The 21371-nt window shown below is 42.3% G+C and overlaps 1 protein-coding gene across 1 annotated transcript in view; it reads left to right on the forward strand.

The window, feature by feature from the left end:
* The window catches only part of SLC18A2 (solute carrier family 18 (vesicular monoamine transporter), member 2), a 63198-nt gene extending 46854 nt beyond the window's left edge, over nt 1-16344 (forward strand). The window contains exons 10-15 of the mRNA XM_015411236.1: nt 2004-2082; nt 2304-2355; nt 4520-4583; nt 6531-6650; nt 7048-7181; nt 16234-16344. Coding sequence (XP_015266722.1) covers nt 2004-2082; nt 2304-2355; nt 4520-4583; nt 6531-6650; nt 7048-7181; nt 16234-16344 — 560 coding nt within the window. The remainder of the gene's footprint in view (nt 1-2003; nt 2083-2303; nt 2356-4519; nt 4584-6530; nt 6651-7047; nt 7182-16233) is intronic.
* The last annotated feature ends 5027 nt before the right edge of the window (nt 16345-21371 follow it).

Raw genomic sequence — 21371 nt, forward strand, 5'->3', positions numbered from 1 at the left:
AGGACATAATCTCTTTTCTTCAAACCAATAGAATTTCATACAGGTGGGCGATCCCAGAGGGTGTCATCTTTAAAATCAACGACAAAAGAGAAAATATTGACTCCATTTTTAAAGCCAAAGAATTTTTGAGACGTCCGTTGGGATCGGAGGAAGAATCCAAAGAGAAAGAATTGAAATCAATTGACTCCGCTACCTCTGGAACGGATGAAGACTCTGCTGTAGAAATGGGTGCAGGCGCAATGAAAGCTACATATGATTTCAGAGACAGAAAACCGAAGTAAAGGCAGAAGGACTCTGAAAATGGCCTTTTGAAGCAAATAACAAGAAGATGCTCAGAAAGTTCTCTCACAATAACTAATATACTAACATTGAAACCGAGACAACAAGAACTCTACAAGTATATTGTTGAACACACACTTTTATTAATAACACTTGGATTAACACGGATATGATCTCCTCCTCTTGGGTTTATAGTATAGTGTAGTTATCTTTCCTTTATCCTTAGATGTAGCCCCCTTCCCTTATATTTTCTTTGTAGTTTGGTAGTCTTATATAAAAATAATAAAAATATCCCTCTGGGGATTTCAAAAAAAGAAGAAGTAGTAGTAACTGGATTTAGAAGGCTGTAACTCTGTTTAGGATGGCACTGTAAGAATCATCGCATGTTATGTTATCGTTCTTTTCTTGAAGCCATGAGTCATCCTATACACCTGTTTAATAAAGAGCTTGCTGAAATTCGACAGATGTTATTTCACAATGTGATAAAACATTAATGTAGCGTTTTGTCCTTTTTTCTGGCTTCTTCATGCTAGTCACTAATTTTCAGTAAGGAGTAGACACCAAATATCCTTGTACTTTTATCAGTACACTTCTCCTTCTGAGAACCAATGACTGATTTAATTTAATCAAAATATTTTTACATATTTTTACCAAAATGAATTTTCTACTTATTACACTTATTTCCCACATTTCCTTGAAGTAATTCAGGACAATATATTTCAGAGTTTTCCTATTTCATTTTCATAACAACCCTGTGAGGTAACAAGTGGCTCATCATTACCTAGTAAATGTAATCATTAGTGGTGATTTGAAAATGGGACTATCAACTATATCATGTTGGCTTTCAGGAAGTGACAGTAGGATTACAACTCAACCTCTAGTTTATGGACCAATGGTCTAATCCTAACCTTAACCACTCCAGATATGTTTCAAGTGCTGTAAGAACATAAGAAGGTTTGGCTTGTCCCAGAAAGTTCCTCAATACCTAACAAATCTAAACCCTTCCTCCCGGCACCATTTTCTCATCCATGCATTGAGACCCCTGATCTGTGCCTGTCTAGCTGGCCCTTTGCATGGAACCAGCAGCAATGTGAATGTTATAGAATATTTTTCAGTTGGGAAAATTGGTATCTGTGCGCTTGTTCTGATGTAATCATGTCACAAGCAGCATGGATAGAATCAACCATATATAGCTTGGCTGGGATCCCACCATTCCCCAGCAATGTTTTTTGATGGTTGTAAAAGGTAGAGAGGTCAATATTAACTTGGAGCATGACATTAATTGTGAATCACTGTGGATGATTAACTGAGTTTTTGAAAGACGTAAAAGCATGACCTCCCACATTTCAAAATTATCAGTACTTTTAGTCATTACATTATTGTCTGGTTTCCACTTTAATTTTGTCTTTTGTACAATGATAATTATTATAGTCAATCTGTAATATTTTTCTCTTTGTTTCATACAGACATACATTCTGTCTTCTACACACTCTCACATTCTTGTATCTGATAGTAAATATTCTCTTTCAAGCATAACAGTGGTTTAAATTTGATGGATAATCTTGTTAGATCCCACAGAACCAACCGGATATTACATTTTCTGGTTCAGGCTGAAAACATCCATTAGACATATTCTAATGAAAACTGCTGTGTCTGAAATTATTAGTTTTTCTAATGCTTCATTGAAACTCTTATTGATAAAATCTCCCATTCATATTTTTCAGGCGTTGCTTTCATTCCAGCTAGTGTCTCTTATCTGATTGGAACTAATATTTTTGGGGTCCTTGCACACAAAATGGGACGGTATGCTGAATTTAAACACATCTAATTTGACACAATTATATATTTCCTAGTTTTTCAGTATTCCTTGAGTTAATGAAAAATATACTTTCATGATAAAAAGTAATTAAGCTACTATAAATTGAGTTATTTTATTACTCTAGTGATTAATTACAAGCCCATGTCTAATGCCTACTTTTTGTTGTCTAACCTTTGGTGTATAAATATATTTTTTCCTTTGATAGGTGGCTTTCTGCTCTCATTGGGATGGTAGTAGTGGGAATAAGCATTTTGTGTGTGAGTAAAAAATTGACACTTCTCTGATTTGAAAAGCACGTTATGTTTTCCTTCTATATATATACATATATGTTTCTGCTGTCTTTTCTTGTGTAGTGATCCAGATGATATGGTATTTGGAGTTAAGTCAGGCCACAAATTCTATTTAAAGTGGAAGGGAAATGTGAGGCTCCTTTCCCATAGTCCCTGAGCCTCCACCATCAATTGTCTTGTCCTAAAATGGGACAGACTTCTTCAGATCTCAGAAGGGAAAGAGGAGGAGGCACTCTGCCTGGTCTCTCCCGTTCCTGGGAAAGCCCTTCCTTCACGAAGTGACCATTTCCTGCATCTTTCCCAGCTTGGCTGGGAAGTCTCCCTTGTAAGGATCTGGTCAGCTTCCCTCTGCCCCTGGGTACGAATTCTGACACTCTCCCTGTCCCAGCTGCCTGGCCAACCTCTGGTCAATTGCTAATTGGCATCCTTCTGCTCTAACTACCCCTCCCCAGTGGTTCCTTTGTTGCATCCTCCTGGCTGATATCTAGGCTTTTGCCCTGCCTGTGACCAGGCCTGGTCTGTTCATGCTCCTGGCTCCTTGCTGTGCTGGAGCTGTCTGGGGGAGAGATTGTGAGGATCTCCCAGGGTAGTGTCAGCCTCCCTGGTGACCATGTGGAGAGCCGAGGCCTGTTTCTCACTTCTGCAAGCTTCCCCCAACTGCTGCCACTTGCCACCATTGCTGGCATTAGTGAGGCCATGGGCAGCATGTCTTCCCTCGTCACTGGGGAAGTCCCAGGTGGCCTTTCCCCTGCCTGCCCAGCCTCCTTTTCTGTCTTTGATTGTTGTTGCAGGGCTTCTGTTGGGCCCAAGTAAGAGACTGGTAGTGCCCATGCCAGGCTGGGGATTCCCAGGGTGGTCCTCCTGACGCCTCACCAAGCTGGGATAAAGTCTGTGCTGGGCCTTGGCCCTGGACAGGAAATTTCTTCATCTAGATTTAACTCTGAAAGTGTACTCCAAGCTGTTGTTGAAGGCTTTCACGGCCGGAGTTCATTAGCTGTTGTAGATTTTCTGGGTTGTATGGCTGTGATCTTGACATTGTAGGACCTGACGTTTCGCCAGTAGCTGTGACTGGCATCCTCAGAGGTATGACACAAAAAGATGGAGTACTCGAGTACTTAACCTACTCTTACTTACGTGGGACTCTTGGAGAAAATCGAACAGGAAACCCACCCCCGAGTCTCTCTGCAAAAGCAGAGAAGATCAGGGGGAAAGGAGGGCATATCTCCCCGCCCCCCCTTCTTTTGCCAGAAAGCTGGAGAAGGAAGAGGAGGCAGGGAAACATGCCCGGCTTCTGCAGGGCACTTGGAGAAGATTGGGCAGGGAACCCAGGGCATTTAAATCCCCCCCCCCCGGATCTCTCCGCAAAAGAAGAGAGGCTCAGGGGGAAAGGAGGGCATATCTCCCCGCCCCCCCTTCTTTTGCCAGAAAGCTGGAGAAGGAAGAGGAGGTGGGGAGACATGCCTGGCTTGCCTGCTCGGTCTTCTTCAGGTGCCCCGCGAGGGATGGGGCCTGGGCTTGTTACTGCCGGAGCATTGCTCCAAGGTGCTCTGGGAGGAAATGACCCCTGAACGTAGATATTTCTTAAACATTTAGTGTTGGCTTATAAAATTAAGGTCCGCATCTGTATTTGAAGACTTCTTAGATGAGATTGATGAAAAGAAATAAAGCAAGATTAAGGTAGAAGAAGATTGGATTTATACCCTGCCCAAAGGTGTCTCAGAGCGGCTTACAAACTCCTTTCCCTTCCCCTCCCCACAACAGACACCCTGTGAGGTAGGTGGGGCTGAGAGAACTCTGACAGAAACTGCTCTTTTTCAAGTACAGCTCGTATCAGAACTACGGCTTGCCCAAGGTCATCCAGCCAGGTGCAAGTGGAGGAGTGGGGAATCAAACCTGGTTCTCCAAGATTAGAGTCCGCGCACTTAACCACTACACCAAATTGGTAGCAAATGTTGTTTGTTTAAAGTTGTATAATATGTGCTAGTTAAAACTATTTGTGCACTCTTGGACCCATTTTGCCACATGTAGGAAGTTAGTCAGTGGATTAATTAAGATAATCATTAGCCAATAGACTAATTGATAATGTATGATAGGCTCTGGGTAACATTTTTGGTATTTAATTTTTTACTAGGTACCACTTGCGAAAGACATATATGGACTCATAGCACCAAATTTTGGAGTTGGTTTTGCCATTGGTAAGGAAAGTGTATCATATTTAGCTGGGGAAAGTCTAATTGCAAATTGCCTTCAATAGTTACACTGATAGGGCTATTCAGAACCTCCACTTCAATTTGTCAGCAAAGTGGTACAGCGGGAAGAAAAATGTGCGTGTGTGTCTGTGTACATATATTCTTTTAACAACTGCATCAGCCAGATTCCAAGTCAGTAGTGACTGTGGTTTTGCCAGTATAGAAGTCACCGATTTTGGCCAAACCAGCATCCACTGAAGTTAGTGACAAAATTTAGAACATGATCGCTTCTTCACTATGCAGAAAAGAACTGTGCCATGTTCACCTAGGTTGGTGTTGTCCACTGTGGCTGGTTGTGATTCCCCAGAAAAGGAGGGAGTGTCTTTCCCAACTCTACGTGCCTCTAGAGCAGGGGTGGCCAAACTGCGGCTCGGGAGCTGCATGCAGCTCTTTTGCATATATTGTGTGGCTCCCGGCAGGGTGGCTGGGGAAGCAAAGGGGTGGCATGCTTCCCTGATCGGTCTTCCCTTCCTCAGCCAGTGTGACCCTCTCTGGGTAGGCTTGAAGTGGGAAGAGCAGAGAAACAAAGCAACTTTAACTTTAAATGTGTTCTCAAAGCCCCCCCCCCTTCACCAAGCCAGCCAGGGTGGGGGTGGGGGGAGGTTTGGTGGACGCATTTAAAGATAAAGTTGCTTTCTTTCCACTTTTCCCTCCCTCCCTCCATCCATCTATCCATCTATCTACCTTTCTCTCTCTCTCTTTCTCTCCTCCTTCCCCATCTAAAGTTAAATGTTTTCTCCAAACCCTGCCTCACCAGCCAGCTGGCTTGGTGATGGCATTTGTCTCTTTAAATCCCTTCTCCAAGCTGGCGTTGCAGCAGGGATGGGGGGCATGGAGAACACATTTAAAGTTAAAGGCATTCTCCATGGCCCCACTCTCAGGCTTGGAGAAGGCATTTGTCTCTTTAAATCCCTTCTCCAAGCCAAGCCGGCTAGCATGGGGGTGTGGGGGGGTGTTGGAGAACACATTTAAAGTTAAAGTTGCTTTCTTTCCACCTCTCCCTGCCTCCCTCCCCATGTATTTGCTTTCTTTCCACCTCTCTTTCTCTCCCCCTTCCTTCCTCCCCCATCTGTTTCCTTTCTTTCCACCTCTTTATTTTTCACCTTTCTTTCCCCCTTCCTTCCTTGCTCTCTCTCTCTTCCTCATCTATTTGCTTTCTTTGTTCCTTTCTCTCTTCCCTCCCTCCCTCCCTTCCCATCTATTTGCTTTCTTTCCACCTTTCTTTTTCTTTCTCCCTTCCTTCTCCCTCCCCCATCTATTTGCTTTCTTTATTTCTCTCTCAGACAAATGTCATTATCAAACAAATAAACATCACTGGACAAATAAATATTTATTTATTGTCTTTACTGTTTTTGCAACTGGAGTCATAAACAGCAAACTGGACAAATAAATATCATTATCACAATCTGTTTTACTCCTTTTGTTTTTATTTTTTGGCAGTCTCATATAATGTTTATAAAAAACAAATGTGCGTATTTTCCAATAAAAACATGTGTGTAATATTTGTTCACATCTTGCAACTCTCAAATGTCTGATGTTTATTCTATGTGGCTCTTAAGTTAAGTGAGTTTGGCCACCCCTGCTCTAGAGGCATCTAATATTGAAAGCAGCTGAAAGTCAGTTAAAGGAAAATAGACAGCAATGGTGATATTAGATTGCTTAAACCTCTGAGAGACTATAGGATCTTGGAGAGGGAGATTTTGAGGAGGGGGGGGGGGGTGTTTCCAAATTGCTGCAGCCTTGTGATTGTATGGTCCCAGCTTGTAATTATCTTAACAAATTCTTATTTCAATATTACTAGATCATTCCATCTCCATGTCTTCAAATCATTTTAGAGGAAGTGGACAGAGGGAGAAAATTATCTTTATCTTTTTCTTTTTTTCCTACCATTAGGGATGGTGGATTCTTCGATGATGCCTATTATGGGTTACCTTGTTGATCTGCGGCACGTTTCAGTCTATGGGAGTGTTTATGCAATAGCAGATGTTGCATTTTGCATGGGGTTTGCTTTAGGTAATGGATTCATTTGGGTCTTAGACCAAATATATGTAACCTTACTCAAAATGAAATTGCTCACATTTGGTCAAAGGCATTTACAATGTGGTCTAGCAGACTTCTGAATAAATGTAGTAAGGAACAGTAGCCATGCAGTAAGATGGGAGAAGAAAGGAAGAAGTACTTATGGGAACTCCACTCTACTTGTAGAATGAGCTGTCCTGCAACAAGACTAAAATCATGCAACCATTTTCCATGTGTGATCAGTCAGGCATTATATTTATCCATAATTTATGCCAATATGTATCTTTTTCAAGTGTGTATTATTTCTGATTACACAGAGTTTGGGGTCAGTTCTTTGTTTATTTTGTGGGTACCTTCAGAACTTTAAAAAAATAACTTCTGTTTCCTGAAGGTCCTTCTGTTGGTGGTGCCATTGCGAAGGCAATTGGGTTCCCATGGCTCATGACCATAATAGGAATTATTGACATCCTCTTTGCTCCTTTATGTTTTTTCCTACGTAGTCCACCTGCCAAAGAAGAAAAAATGGTAAGCACAAGTATATTTTTTTCTGGATTTGGTCCACTACATCTCAGCTAAGGCACCTTCCATTTGTTTTTCTTATAGAAAGACTTATAAGATTTGTTCTTTACCCTGTTTTATCTCTCTCCTCTCCTCTGTTACATCCTCCTAGTGCTTTGTTGTCTAGTATCTCCCCCTTTCTAATATACATAGGCAGCACATAAAGAATGTTCAGCTACCATGGTATTCTTACAAACATTCATTTACAGTTCTGTTTCACTTAGGCAAGAAAGCAGGCTTGGCTTGCTTTCCAGGAGAAGCACCTTGCAGGACTGTTGAGAGGCTAAATACAAACATGACACTAGAGCACACTGGAAAATGTAAAAAGGCAACAGGCATCCTTCCTCTCTACTAAAGGAGTAACCCCCCCCCCCATTTTTTATGGCTCATAAGAGAATTTGCAGCCGCTTCAAGATTTATTGAGGCAGGGATTCCAAATACATCTTAAATAGGTAAGGAGGAATTTTATTTCTTCAGGAGATTCTAGCTTTTTTTGGTAAGAAAAAAAAAGGGGAAATAACCAATATGCAATTTGAAGCCAGGAAATGGTGGCATTTGGAAACAGTACAAAATGCCATTTCATGGTTCAACTAAATGAGTTGTGAGACCTGTAATCAGATTTCCTAATTATTTTATTTGTTCAAAAAAAAAAAAAGCCTTCTGGCTGTGTGAGATAGATTTGGATTGAGGTGGAGGAAGATAGCTCCTCTCTTGCCATTTTCCCTCCCCAATTAACAACTCAGAAGAGCAAAAAGACTCTAGTCCAGTGTTTGGTAACATACTAAATGTACTCCACCTTTCTTGGATCTTCCAGCACCACACATAGTGTCTGGAGATTCTCATACACAAGTGAATCCTGCATCTACAGCAAGAACCTTTCATGTTCCCACACATCCTTCATCCCCACTTTCTTCTCTGATAACAGTCTATCTTGCTGCTGTATGTACTGGGGAAAAAAAGGTAGTAAGTGAACAACTTATTCCTTCTGTTCTGGTTTATAAAGTACCTGATGCCTTGAAAACAACATTCTCAGGAGAGAGGAGTCCCCATTGCAGTAGGTCTTCTGGCAATAGTTAATCACTCCTAGGTGTCCAGTACTCCAGCACATGCCTTGCAACCTTCTAGATATTAGTTGTTCAGTATTATATATGATAGGATGCCATGGTTTTCTTCCAGAAACTGTTTAGGCATCACTGATCCAGGTGGCAGGCTCGCATATTCTTCCATTGTGAGGAAACTGCATTTTCTCAAACAGCTAAATAGAGTTGATGGGTGTGGAGAAACAACATACATACCTTGTGTAAAGTTTACCAAATGCACATGAAATATGTAAATAGTGTTTCTGTGTAGGAAAACAAAGGAAATTTTTTGGTAACATTGTGAGGTAAAGGTGGTATGATTTTATTTACAGAAGTAGTTTTCAAGGCTACACATATATAGGCCTTGGAGCAGTCTGCCAAGTACTAAGGCTATTTTGTGGTTACTTTATCTAAGGGGGAGCCCACCTCATATACATAGAAATCCAAAATTGTTGGCCAGTTAGTAAACATTCTATCCCATCTCACTGGTGTGTAACTAAGGATCAATAAACTGGTGGCCTGAGATGTGAAGAACATTAATTTCTGAAGGAGTATAACCATGGATAATAAAAGGACGTATACAGGTTGCTTACAGGATGTGTTGGTGGTTGTTTGAGGTGTGAGTGAGAAGCAAAAAGAGACAAAGAAGGCAGAAAACGGTTGTGTAAGAAGAGCTAACCGAAGAAACCTGGCAGTGGGACTTAAAAGACAAAACTGGGGGGGAGAGGAACCTGAGGAAGCTGTAGAGACTTGCAGGAGCTGCACATTGGTGGCCTAGTATCTTCAGAGAGCAGTCCTGATGGGAAGGAAATCACTAGTTTCAGAAGTGGTAGTTGACATCAGCATCAAGAACAGAAAAGAAAGAGCCTGACCAGAAAAACAGTATTTAGGTTATAGCAAGCAGTGTTGTGGGCCAGTCTGCTTTAACTGAAGAGCACTCAGCTGATGCGGATAACAGCCCCGTCAGCACCTCTGAGACTCAGCCAGCTGATGCTCCTAACGACCAACCGAGACAGCAGAGGCAGGTCCTAGTGCCCCAGTTGGTGAGGACAGCAGGCACTCCAGCCCCATTAGCACTGGGAACACGGAAGAGACAACCCAGAGTGGCAGTGCCTCAACAACCCAAGATCATGGGGAAGCATCACAGGTTGCCTCGCCTCCTCTGTCCCCAGAGCCAGGGGACTGCAGGAAGAAGTGCACGAGCTTGGAGCTCCTCGAGGGGAGGCGGAGTTGCCTGGTGACTGCCAGACCTGGAGTTAATGGACAGCGCTCTCGCAAGCAATGAGACCCAGCTATGAGCTGCTGATAAAGGACAGGATTTCAGAGGGGGAAGGTGTGGGAGCAACTTGTCACCTTCCTGGAGATGTGCAACCATACCACCTGGACCTGTTTCTGGCTGCTACTCCTGAACCTTTGGCTTTGACCCCAGACCCATTTGACAACACCTCTCGGACCTGCTTGAACTCTGTTTCTTGGACCCTCAGCTGGCTTCCCGTGTATGACGTTTGGACTGAACTCTTGACTTACACTTCTGGTTAGTGCTTCTGTCGCATCCCCTTGGTCTTGGCTGAGTCTGCGAGTCTCGCAGCACTGCAGGACCAGGTGATGCAGCTGATGCATGTTGTGTCTACCCTGCAGCAACAGACGGCTGCCCTTCATGCCACAGCAACAGCACCTTCAGCCAAATGCCTAGTCAGCCCTCCAGAAAAGTTTGGAGGAAATGTGGAGGAGTTCCCTGCCTTCCTTGCTCAGTGCCGACTTTACTTCAGACAGGGTAAAAGTTTGCTTCCTGATCAGCTTCTTAAAGGGACAGGTAGCAAAATAGGCAGCTCCTCTGCTAACTGCTCAGTCTCCTTTACTAAATGACTACCCAGGATTTGTGGCACACATGAAGGCTGCTTTCACTAGTTTGTTGAAAGCAGAGAAAGCCAACAGGCAAATCCGTGCATTGAAACAGGGATGGGGATCAGTGGCTCATTACACTACTGAGTTTCAACTCCCTGCCCAGGACTTAGGCTGGAATGAAGAGGCTCTAATGGACCAGTACCTTGAGGGGCTGTCAGATGAAATTCGGGATGAAGTGGTTCGTGTAGACCAGCCAGCCACCTTGAAAGCTTTAACCCACCTCTGCCTACGCATTGACGAACGACTAGAGAGCAGCAAACAAGCATGCAGTCGCTCCCGACCATACCCAGACCAGCGGAAATCACAAGGAACGTGGGCTAGCCGGTCTGCACCTGCGGAGTCACCAGAGGATGCCAGAGAACCAATGTAATTAGGTGCAGTGCGACCCTGGCTGACTCCCGAGAAGAACCAATGCCGCACCAACAACCTATGTCTGTCTTGTGGGGGTGTGTGGCCATTTTGTTAGTGGCTGTCCTGCCACGTGCCGCTCTCTGGGAAAAGAGCAGCCTCAAGCCACAAGGGGTCAGGTGGTTTGGGGCAGTCCCTTGACTTCACAGGAGGCCCCTGTGACTTCCCTGGCCCATTCCTCATGCCCATGAAAATTGGTCTTCTGAATACCCGCTGGCTATTGGTCTATGCCATAGTGGACTCAGGTGCATCCCGGTGTTTTCTGGACAGTCACTTTGCCAAACAGCGTCAAGTGCCTCTCTGGCAAAAGAAAACACTGGCTCTGGTTGAAGTTATTGATGAGCGACTGCTGCAGTCAGGTCCCATCAGCCAGGAAACCCAGCCACTGACTCTCCAGATCCAGCACCATACAGAGCAACTCTGCTTCAACGTAGCCAGCATGCCTTGCTTCCTCATTATCTTGGGCCTTTCCTGGTTGACAGAACATGATCCTGTAGTCCAGTAGAGGCAATGGGACTTATAATTCTACGACCCTTGCCCTCATCTGCACAAGCCCATGGCCTTGGCAGCAGCTGCCACACCTGCACACACCACGCTCCCAGCATAATACCTTGATTTCCAGGATGTTTTGAAGGAAAAGGGGGTGGACCACCTACCCCCGCACCGGCCCTACGACTGTGCAATCAATCTAGTTCCAGGGGCACCCTTGCCTGTGGGGCACCTATATCTCTTTCAAAATCAGAGCGGTCTGTACTCCGAGACTTCCTGTACAAAAACCTGCAGAGGGGTTTCATTTGGCCGTCCACATCACCCACCTCGGCCCCGGTACTTTTCATCAAGAAGAAAAATGGCCATGATTACCAGGCCGTAAACAAAATTACCATCCAAGACTGGTACCAACTGCCTTTGATCCCAGAGCTACTGGAACGTCTACAGGGGGCTCAGGTGTACTCCAAACTAGACCTCCGGGGAGCATACAATTTAGTGCACATTCGTAAAGGGGATGAGTGGAAGACTGCCTTCAGGACTCGATATGGTCAATTTGAATACCTAGTTATGCCTTTTGGATTGACCAATGCTCCCGTGGTCTTCCAAAGGTTGATGGATAACTTGTTTCAGGATCTCCTTGACCAATTTGTGATTATTTATCTAGGTGACATTCTGATCTACTCCCGTGACCCCGCTGAACATACTGAACATGTACGTCTGGTTTTGCAGTGCCTGTGCCAACATGGGTTGCATGCAAAACTTGAGACGTTAGATTTTCCAACTATGAAGTTCCTAGGGCATATAATTTCCCTGCAGGGTATCTGTATGGACCCCAAGAAGGTAAAGGTGGTACAGACATGGCAGGCCCCACGTTCCTGGAAGGACGTTCAGTGGCTCCTTGGATTCACTAATTACTACAGGCAATTCATTTCCAGAATACGCCAAGATCACGGTCCCCCTGACTCAACTCCTCTGCCCCCAGGAGCCATTCTGAAGGACCCCAGAAGCTGACCAGGAGTTCCAACTCCTAAAAACCCACTTCACGTCTGAACCGTTGCTCCACTACCCAGACCCATGTCTACCATTCATTGTCAAAGCTGATGCATCAATCACAGCATTAGGTGCCATCCTGTCCCAAAAGGATGATCCTACCAGCACCCTGCAACCCTGTGCATACTATTCCCACCAGCTGACCCCAGCAGAATGAAACTACACCATCTGGAAATAGGAGTTACTGGCAATCAAAGTAGCTTTTGAAGTTTGGTGCCACCACCTAGAAGGGTCTCGATATCCAGTCCAGGTACAGACTGACCACCGGAACCTGGAAGATCTTCAAACAACTCAGTGACTGAACCAGCGACAGATCCGCTGGTCACTGTTCTTCTCTAGGTTTGACTTCCAGATTTCTTATGTCCCTAGTTCTCAAAATAAATGAGCCGATGCCCTTTCCCACAAGCCAGAATATGCCACCATCCCAAAAGAAGACCAACCACTGTCCATGATATTACCACCAGAAACATTTGCTGCCACTCAGGATCCCCCAGGTCTCATAGACAGAATCCAAGAACAACAGGAACATCCATTTGCCCTGGAACAACTGCAGAAATTCCGGGATCCCTCTCAGCCAAAACCCCGGGGATTGATAGAGCATCACGGCATGCTTTTGCATCAAGACCGTTTATATGTTCCCCCCAAGCCACTGCAAATGGAGATTCTACAACTCTTCCATGACTCGAAGCCTGCTGGTCATTTTGGATGCCACAAGACCACACATCTGATCACCTGGGAGTTCTGGTGGCTCCGGGTACATGCTGATGTGAGTTCTTATGTGGCATTCTGTGATGTCTGGAAACAGGCAAAAGACCCCCCCCCCCCCCCAAACGAGCCACTGCAACACTGGTGCTGCCAGCGACTGCCAGATCAAGAGGAACATCTGGAATTAATGGACAGCACTGTTGCAAGCAACAAGACCCAGCTGTGAGCTGCCGATAAAGAACGGGGTTTCAGAGGGGGAAGGTGTGGGAGCAACTTGTCACCTTCCTGGAGACATGCAACCACACCACCCGGACCTGTTTCTGGCTGCTACTCCTGAACCATTGGCTTTGACCCCAGACCTATTTGACAATACCTCTCGGACCTGCTTGGACCCTTGGCTTGTGTATGACTTTTGGACTGAACTCTTGACTTACGCTTCTGGTTTGTGCTTCTGACTCATCCTCTTGGTCTTGGCTGAGTCTGCTCTGACCCAGGACAAGCAGTGCTTTTAGTGCTAGCTTGGGGTGGAAGCTAGATGGAAGGAATTGGCTATCTGAATTTAATTTGAGGAATGAATTATCACAGAGATTAATAAACATTTAATATTTGATTCATGTTATCTCATGGCTGCTTTCTAGCTGGTGCCTAACAAATACCAAGCTACCAGGATATAATAAAATGTTTTACCTTCAGTAGTAAATCTTGGCAGTAAAATGCAACTGAGTTCCAACATGTAAGTTATATTAACCTCTTCCAGGATCTACATTTTGTTGACACTACGTTTGAGACCCCTACCATAAAGGGTATTGTATGAAAATGTCCTAAAGTTCACCAGAATGTGCACTGGATGCCTTGATGTTTCAAGACTTCTAAAACTTCCAGCAGCCTATCCCTATCAAGAGGTCTGTGAAATCCTAGTAAGGGCCCCACAGTTCAATCCTAAACAAAGTTACGGTCTTCTAAATCCATTGAAGTCAGTCTGTGTAACTGTATAGGACTGCACTGCTAATAAATGTAACAAGAGAATGTTGTTCAGTCGCACAGTCGAGTCCGACTCTTTGCTACCCCATGGACCAGATCACGCCAGGCCCTCCAGTCCTCCGCCGCCCTCCAAAGTTTGCTCAACTTCATGTTTGTTGCATCTATGACACTGTCTAACCATCTCATCCTTTGCCGTCCCCGTCTTCTTTGACCTTCAATCTTTCCCAGCATCAGGGTCTTCTCCAGTGAGTGCTCCCTTCTCATTTGGTGGTCAAAGTATTTGAGCTTCAGTTTCATTATCTGGCCTTCCAGAGAACAGTCAGGGTTGATTTCTTTTAGGATTGACTGATTTGATCTTCTTGCAGTCCAAGGGACTCTCAAGAGTCTTCTCCAGCACCATAGTTCAAAAGAATCTATTCTTTGGCGCTCGGCCTTCCTTATAGTCCAACTCTCGCAGCCATACATGAGCCATACAAGAGAATACATTTGTGCAAAAAAAAAATCATACGGAGAACAAGAAAAACAGTGAAAAAGTGACGCTTAATATATGTCTTTAAAGAATCATAGAAAAGTGGTTATGTATATTATTTTTGTTCACTTTTCTATGATTCTTTAGACATATATTAAGCGTCACTTTTTCACTGTTTTTCTTGTTCTCCGTATTCTCATTACTGTGCCAATCAATTGTTATTATACCAAAAAAAAATCATGCCATGCATCTTTGTATTGGGTGCTGTATTTTTTAGTAGAGATACATGGGAAAATCATTCCCAAGTTTCACCAGAAAAGATTGTAGGACAACAATGTAAGAGTAAACATGCAAGTTCTAGTATAAACTGATTTAAGTACCACCCCCTTCTAGGCTAAGTAAAACAACAACTTTAGATCCACATTTTCAGCAGAACTATTTTATATAAAGTGTTATTCAGGTACTGTGTATATCCTTTTCATTGTAGGTAACCTAAGTGTGGTACCCTGGTTCTCAGTTCAAAATCATATACAGGAACATTGAGGACAAATAACTAATTATATGTTTAATTCAATCCTTTCCTAGTGATTTGTTAACTTTTTATACAAGCACTTAATAATAATGTGGCTTATATGATCTGTTTTGTTACCTGCTAACAAATTATTCATAGAATGATTTTTTTAAAAAACTTAAAATAGAATATTCTTTAATAAATGTTACATAAAATTTTAATAGAATACCTGATCAGAATGGAAAATCATGAATCAATTCAGTGGCTACTAGGGCTGTGCATTTGGATCTACCTGAGCCAAAAATCTACCCAAAAAATACTGTACTGGCATTTTCCAGGTAAGTTTCGGCATCCCAAATGTATCCGGGTTTTCTCGTGAAAACCGGAAAAAATCCCCCCCCCCCAATCCTGGATATATTCAGGAATCACCAGGTAGATCCAAAAACAGCAGAGAGGTGGGATCAGATTGCTCCCGCCTCTCAGCTGTTCATTGGGCTTCTGTTGCAGTCCCTTTAAAGTTTAAAGTGACTGCAGAAGACAGCCTAAAGATCTGCTGTGCCACCAGGAGCAGACTGCTCCCCGCAGGCTGGGCTTTGTGCTGGCTTCTCCTGCAGCCCAGTTTAAACCAGACTGCAGGAGAAGCAAGCCCAGCCAGGATCTCCGGTGCCATGCAGAGCCATGTGCTGAGTGCTCCGCATGGCACAGCAGCTCCTAGGGCTGGCTTTTCCTCCAGCCCAGTTTAAAATGAGCCAAGATCAGCTGTGCCACCGGGAGCAATGTGCGGCACAGGAGCTCTTGGGGATCTCCTCAACCAGAACTGCAGGACAAGCCAAGCCAACCCCAGGATCAGACTGGCTTTTTGGAACCCCTGCAAAATTTGGGATTTCTGAAATCCCATCCCCCCCCCCGAGTTCGATAGACCCAAACTGAAAAATACTAGTTAAAAATATTGTACACCCCTAGTGGCTACATTTCTGCATTCAATATTTTGTTACTCACCCAGAGTAATCTAGCTTCTTGTACAAGGAAAGAATATGAAGAAATATGAATTAACCTTTAAATCCAGCACACAATATTTTACCATGTTTTGGGTGTGTTTTAAATAAACATTTGATTTCAGTCATCCTAATTTTCTCTTGGTATATGGGTATTTCACCACTATTTAAAGGGGCAGATCCAAAGAGCTACACATCTCTTCATCAAAATATGCCCACCCCCCAAGCTACTTAATAAATACTTTCAAAACTTGAAGTAAATATTGGAGGAGCATCTGATGTCATGCAGGGAGCTTCAGAGAAACTGGGTGCATTTACAGACGCTCTTTGATCCTGGCTGAAATCTGAAAGTGTCTTTGGTTGTTGCAGACAGTAATAAAATGGAAGATATACTAATGGGTCATTCTGGGTTGTTTTTTTTTTACAGGCAATACTCATGGACCACAACTGTCACTTTAAAACCAAAATGTATACACAGAACAATATCCAGTCCTATCCAATAGGTGATGATGATGAAGAATCAGAAAGCGATGAGTAATATCCAAAAGCCATAAAAGTACTTTGGTGTATACAACAGTGTTTTCTGTGAAACATCTCATCAAATTTTAGTTGTACTGTAGTTTTAATGTGAAATAGTAACAAAACTAAACCAAAGGTAGCTTATCTGTTGGCCATGATTATGAAGCAGAATACCCACTGCCTTATAAAGGAAAATAAGCTTTTTAAGAAATTTGTATAGTGTTAAAAACGGTTCATTTACTTTTAATATTATATGCTATATTTTTGATTAAATGACTTCTGGAAATGTCTATAAATATCTAAATTAAGATCCATGCCTTTAAAAATGTTCATTCATGAACAATTCCCTTATTTCACATTTTCATTTGACTTACAAAGGAGCAATGAGTGCCTGAAACTAGGAGCTGTAAACTGATTGTATATTAAAATATGATCCAGTATTTTGTGGTTAGATTGTATTGCTTAGCAATATGAAGTTTAACACGAGTCCTCTTCATAAATTAAGAAGCATCTTGCAGTGAAAAACAGCTGCCTGATGTTTGTAGAGGAAAAACCACACTGATAACTGAACATGGTATTTGAAAGATGAGCATAACCTACTGGTTCATCTGTAGTTGGTATTAGTACTCTTGCTTATAGAAGGATAACAGCATTATTCATATAAATTGCTATTACCATATTTTATCCACAATAATTCATTTGTGCAACTTCTGTTAATGTTTTTTTTACACTTAAACACAGTGCGTCATGAAATGATGGTAGTTTTAAGCAGTTGTTAAAATGGCTACATGCCAATTGTGGTGGAAGAGGCCCGCTCTGGCCTGCAGGGCCTGTTCCACCTTGTCCTCCAAGGTTTTCCCAACACGTGGAGAGGCTTTTTTCTCTCTCTGGTAGCCTGCCACCACCACCTGACCTTTGTAGGAGTTGTCCGCTTGGAGGGTCAGGAGGACTCTCAGCTTCCCTTCTGAGTTCTGAGGCCTCGCCTCTGTGCCTCCTGCTGCCCAGTGCCTGGTCACCACAGGGATCATTTACTGCTTTGTGTGTCCCTGAAGGAACAGCACTTGCCAACTGCCTTCCCCCTGGCACTCCTTTTAAAGTAGTGTGTCCAAGATGGTGGAAGTCTATGTGGTACAGAAAACCACTATCAGCATCAAAAGTTATAAATTATTTGTTAAAAAGAAAATGTTCACAAACATACTTTTAGCACAGCACCAGGTTGAGCAAGGGATTCAAAAGAAATAGGTAAAACACAATTCCTCTGTCTCTCTCTCTCTATATATATGCCCTATCAGATGTTAAAATATAGGACAGGCTCCTTAGCTTAGGAAGTTACAGATCTGTACAGAGTACCCTTTACTTTGAAGTTTTATCCAGCTCCTCAGGACAGCACATGGTTAAATCACTGCCTTCTCCAGACCTCAGTTAAGAGTTCTGTCTGCTCTGATGGACTCAGCACCAAAGAGAGCTTCCTCCTTGCTCCTTTGAGTTTTATCACCTCCCTTTTCCCCATCCACTGACCAGGTAAGAGAAGCTTTTCCAGAAGTCTCCAGAATTTTCCTTCCTGAAGTCTTTCTAGTATTTAATTCCTCCAAATCTCTGTTCCCTGCTTGAGGATGGGGAAGCTTGACCATCCCATTGTCTCTAGACCTATTAGTATTTGTATGAAGGTGGGCTGAGGTAAGTCTGGAGAGCAATTGAATTGACTTCCCCCTTCCTGCCTGTTCTTATCCCAGAGAGAAAAAAAACTTTTAAAACACAAAGTGAACATTATGCTCATTTCAACCTCCAAAGGAAAAAAACAACAACACATTTCTTCACACCATACATTAAACATCAAATAATGCAGGTAGAATAATAAAAACAAACTTTGCTGGATCAGGTCCTTCTAGTCCATCATCCTGTTTCCTATAGTGGGAAACACATTCAGATCCTTTATTTCAAACTATTCCTGCTTAAATGGGAATGGATGCTTTTGACAGTTGGAATTCACCTAATTCAGACAAATGTGTTATTTTCACCTGAAGACTTGCCAAACTTGAACCATTTTCAGTGCAATACTTTCTCCTTTCTTTGCGAGAACATTTAAGGTTTCCTGAGGATTCAAATAACGCAACCCTAGCCTGTTACATTTCAGGCAGAATTGTTAGGAAGCAGGTCTGATATTTGTACATTTTATGTTAAGATTTTTGACATAGTTAAAACTTATTTTTAATTACAAGACTGTACAGTGTTGTAATGTTTAATACAACTTGTGGGACTTTGTATTTTTTCACTCCAGAATGTAAGATGCAATTTATTCTTGGTCCCTGCATGAGCACAGCTTCAAGCAGGGAGGAGATAGCTAGAGAGATCAAATGCACAGTTGCTTTCCTTTCTCCTCCAAACTGGAGTAACTTGCAAGTAAATATCTGAGAAGAGTCAGATTGCTATATAGGAGGTGCATATCCCTCCTCCATGTGAATAATGGCCAGCAAATGTCAATCTATTTACTGCTATAGCAGTCCTCTTCCCACATGTGGAATTGAGTTCAAAGACAGATGGATTATGGCCTTAGTTAAGAATATAAAAATTCAACGAATGCCAAACCCTGTATAAATATCAAATCTGCATTGGATGTTTGTATACATTCCGTGTTGTTTGTAAAACATGATCTCTGTGCCTTCTCTCATATGTATCATTAGATGGTTTGTGTCTTATAACATATGCCGTTAACACAGTTTTGTAAAGTGTGTACATATATACATAAATATACATATATATATTTTGGTCAACAGTCTGAAATTATGTAGATCAATTGTGTTTTGTTGATAATTATGCACTCAATATATAGAAAAATGAGAACTCAAAATGTCATTTCTTGGAAAAAATAAAAAGGTAATAATTTAATGCTTTGATGCAATTTCTTTCAATTAGTAGGACTCTTTTCTATGGGGGAAAATTATAATTGTCTTGAACTGGTGCTGTGACAGCAGCAGCTGTTAGTACCACTATGCAAGGAGAAGCTCCTGTAAATTCATGCTTGTTACCCACCTGAGGGGCTTGAAGGATGGGGCCAAACCCTTCATGCTTAAAAGCCATCAGAACATACTCGTCCTTTGATTTCTGGGTCACACTAAGAAATACTTCAGTTGGGTGACGTTCGACAAATATTTAAAAACTTGAGGTTTTGTTACATTTTATCTTTTGACACTGCATGCAACTTTGGGTCTGTATAGACCAAAGAAAAACATGGGTAAAGGTACCATTAGTAAAATGTATTTCTTCCCTGTAGCAATTACTTTGTCATGCAGTGCCTCGGAACTGGGGATGCTGTTAATTTGTCCAGGATTTTGCATGTTTTACAAGGATAACGCTGAGGACAGACCCAACTTTCATGGTGAAGAAAATGCAGTTGTCATTGATCTCAGAAGACAGATCTATCATTTTTCTATTCAAAGCAACTTCCACAGATGTCATAACATTGTGGCCTCCAGAATTTATATCTCTACAATCTCTACCATTGGGAAATTAAGTTCTATTGTTTATTCCCTCCAGCCATCAGGAGGAGAAAAATATGTCAACTTGGAACTGGTTTTAAGAATGTATAGTCCAGGGAGATGGTCTTGAGACGGTTTTGATAATGCATAGTCCAGGATTATAATGCTCAAGATCAGCAGGTTCCAAATAGAATCATAGCACATTCTATCTGTGGTGCAGCTATGTCAGTGGTTTTTAACACAAACACACATCTATTAAAGGACTGTGTAAGGCGCAACATAGATACTAGTGGTCAGCTTTTGACAAGCACTACATGATAGGCTCCTTATGTTTTGTCAGTCATGCTCTGAATTAAACATACTTTACAAAAAAACTTCTCATCACTCAGAATCCTGTTCTTTGTTGATTGAGAATGGAATGGACTTACCATGGGTGTTCCTTCTGTTTGACAGAAAATAACATTTGCTAATGAGACTAATGATTGTGATTTTCTTCTCCTAGTCAAATACTTGCAATAGTAAAAGAAGCTGGATAGAAAATATTGCCTTTTAATAATGATAGCCCAAACACCCCCTGCTTAATTCAGGAGTGGTGCAAGGTGTCCTATTTTCTGCAATATTAACTAACATAAGATTCTGAAGGAAAGTTACCATAGATTAAGAATGCAAGACTAGGACAAAGGAAAACTGGGTTCAAATCTCCAGTCAGTCACAAAGCTCAGTGGGTGAACATGGGCTGACTACTCGCTCTCAATGTAATCTACCTCTTAGGCTTTTTTAAACCAAGGAAGAGACAAGCATGTACACCACCCTGAACTTCCTGGAAGAATAGTGGGAGAAAATGTGACATTCCTCAGCTTTTGAAATCCTGAAGGACAGTGTCCTTCTATGGGAGGAGACAAGAAGTTAGGCCAGACTCTTGACCCAATAGGAAGAATCACATTATCACAATGCTTCTCTTGCCTTCAACGGGAAGGTAAACTTGGAAGTCCAGTGTTCATCTCACATACTGATTGCCAATTATTTTCTCTTCTGAGAAGGGCTACATATAAGTATTTTGTCTCTCTGTGTGTATCTGTAAGTGGTAATACAATTCTGTATGCAAGCACTGCTTCCGCCAATAAAAGGCCACTTGCTTGGTCATTCTCACATTAGAAAATACATGTATCTTCATACTAGAAATAACCTATTTGTATTACTGTGTAAGACAGCCCTGATATTAACTAAGAGATATGGTTCTAGATCAGTGAAATTAGGGTGCTCCCTAGAACTATTTCCCAAATCTTCTGTTATACACAATTATTCTGAAGTAGAGATACAGTAATTTCTCAACAGATTAATGTATGGAAAGTGTTCTCTAAAAAGTTTGAAAAGCAGTACTTTAGAACATGTTCTAGGTAGACCTTTGCTTGTACAGAGTCAGTGACACGATAACATCTCCAGGTATGTAGTGGGAATATCCTGTATTAATACCTTGCAACAGAGAAACTGAGAATTTATAAAAATGTTTTTATTAAAGCTTATTTTCATGATAAAATCATATCTGACAATCATCTCAGCAGGCTTCCCA

Source organism: Gekko japonicus, unplaced genomic scaffold (genome assembly GCF_001447785.1).
Source record: "Gekko japonicus isolate JY-2015 unplaced genomic scaffold, Gekko_japonicus_V1.1 scaffold1337, whole genome shotgun sequence".
NCBI classification, from domain to species: Eukaryota; Metazoa; Chordata; class Lepidosauria; order Squamata; family Gekkonidae; genus Gekko; species Gekko japonicus.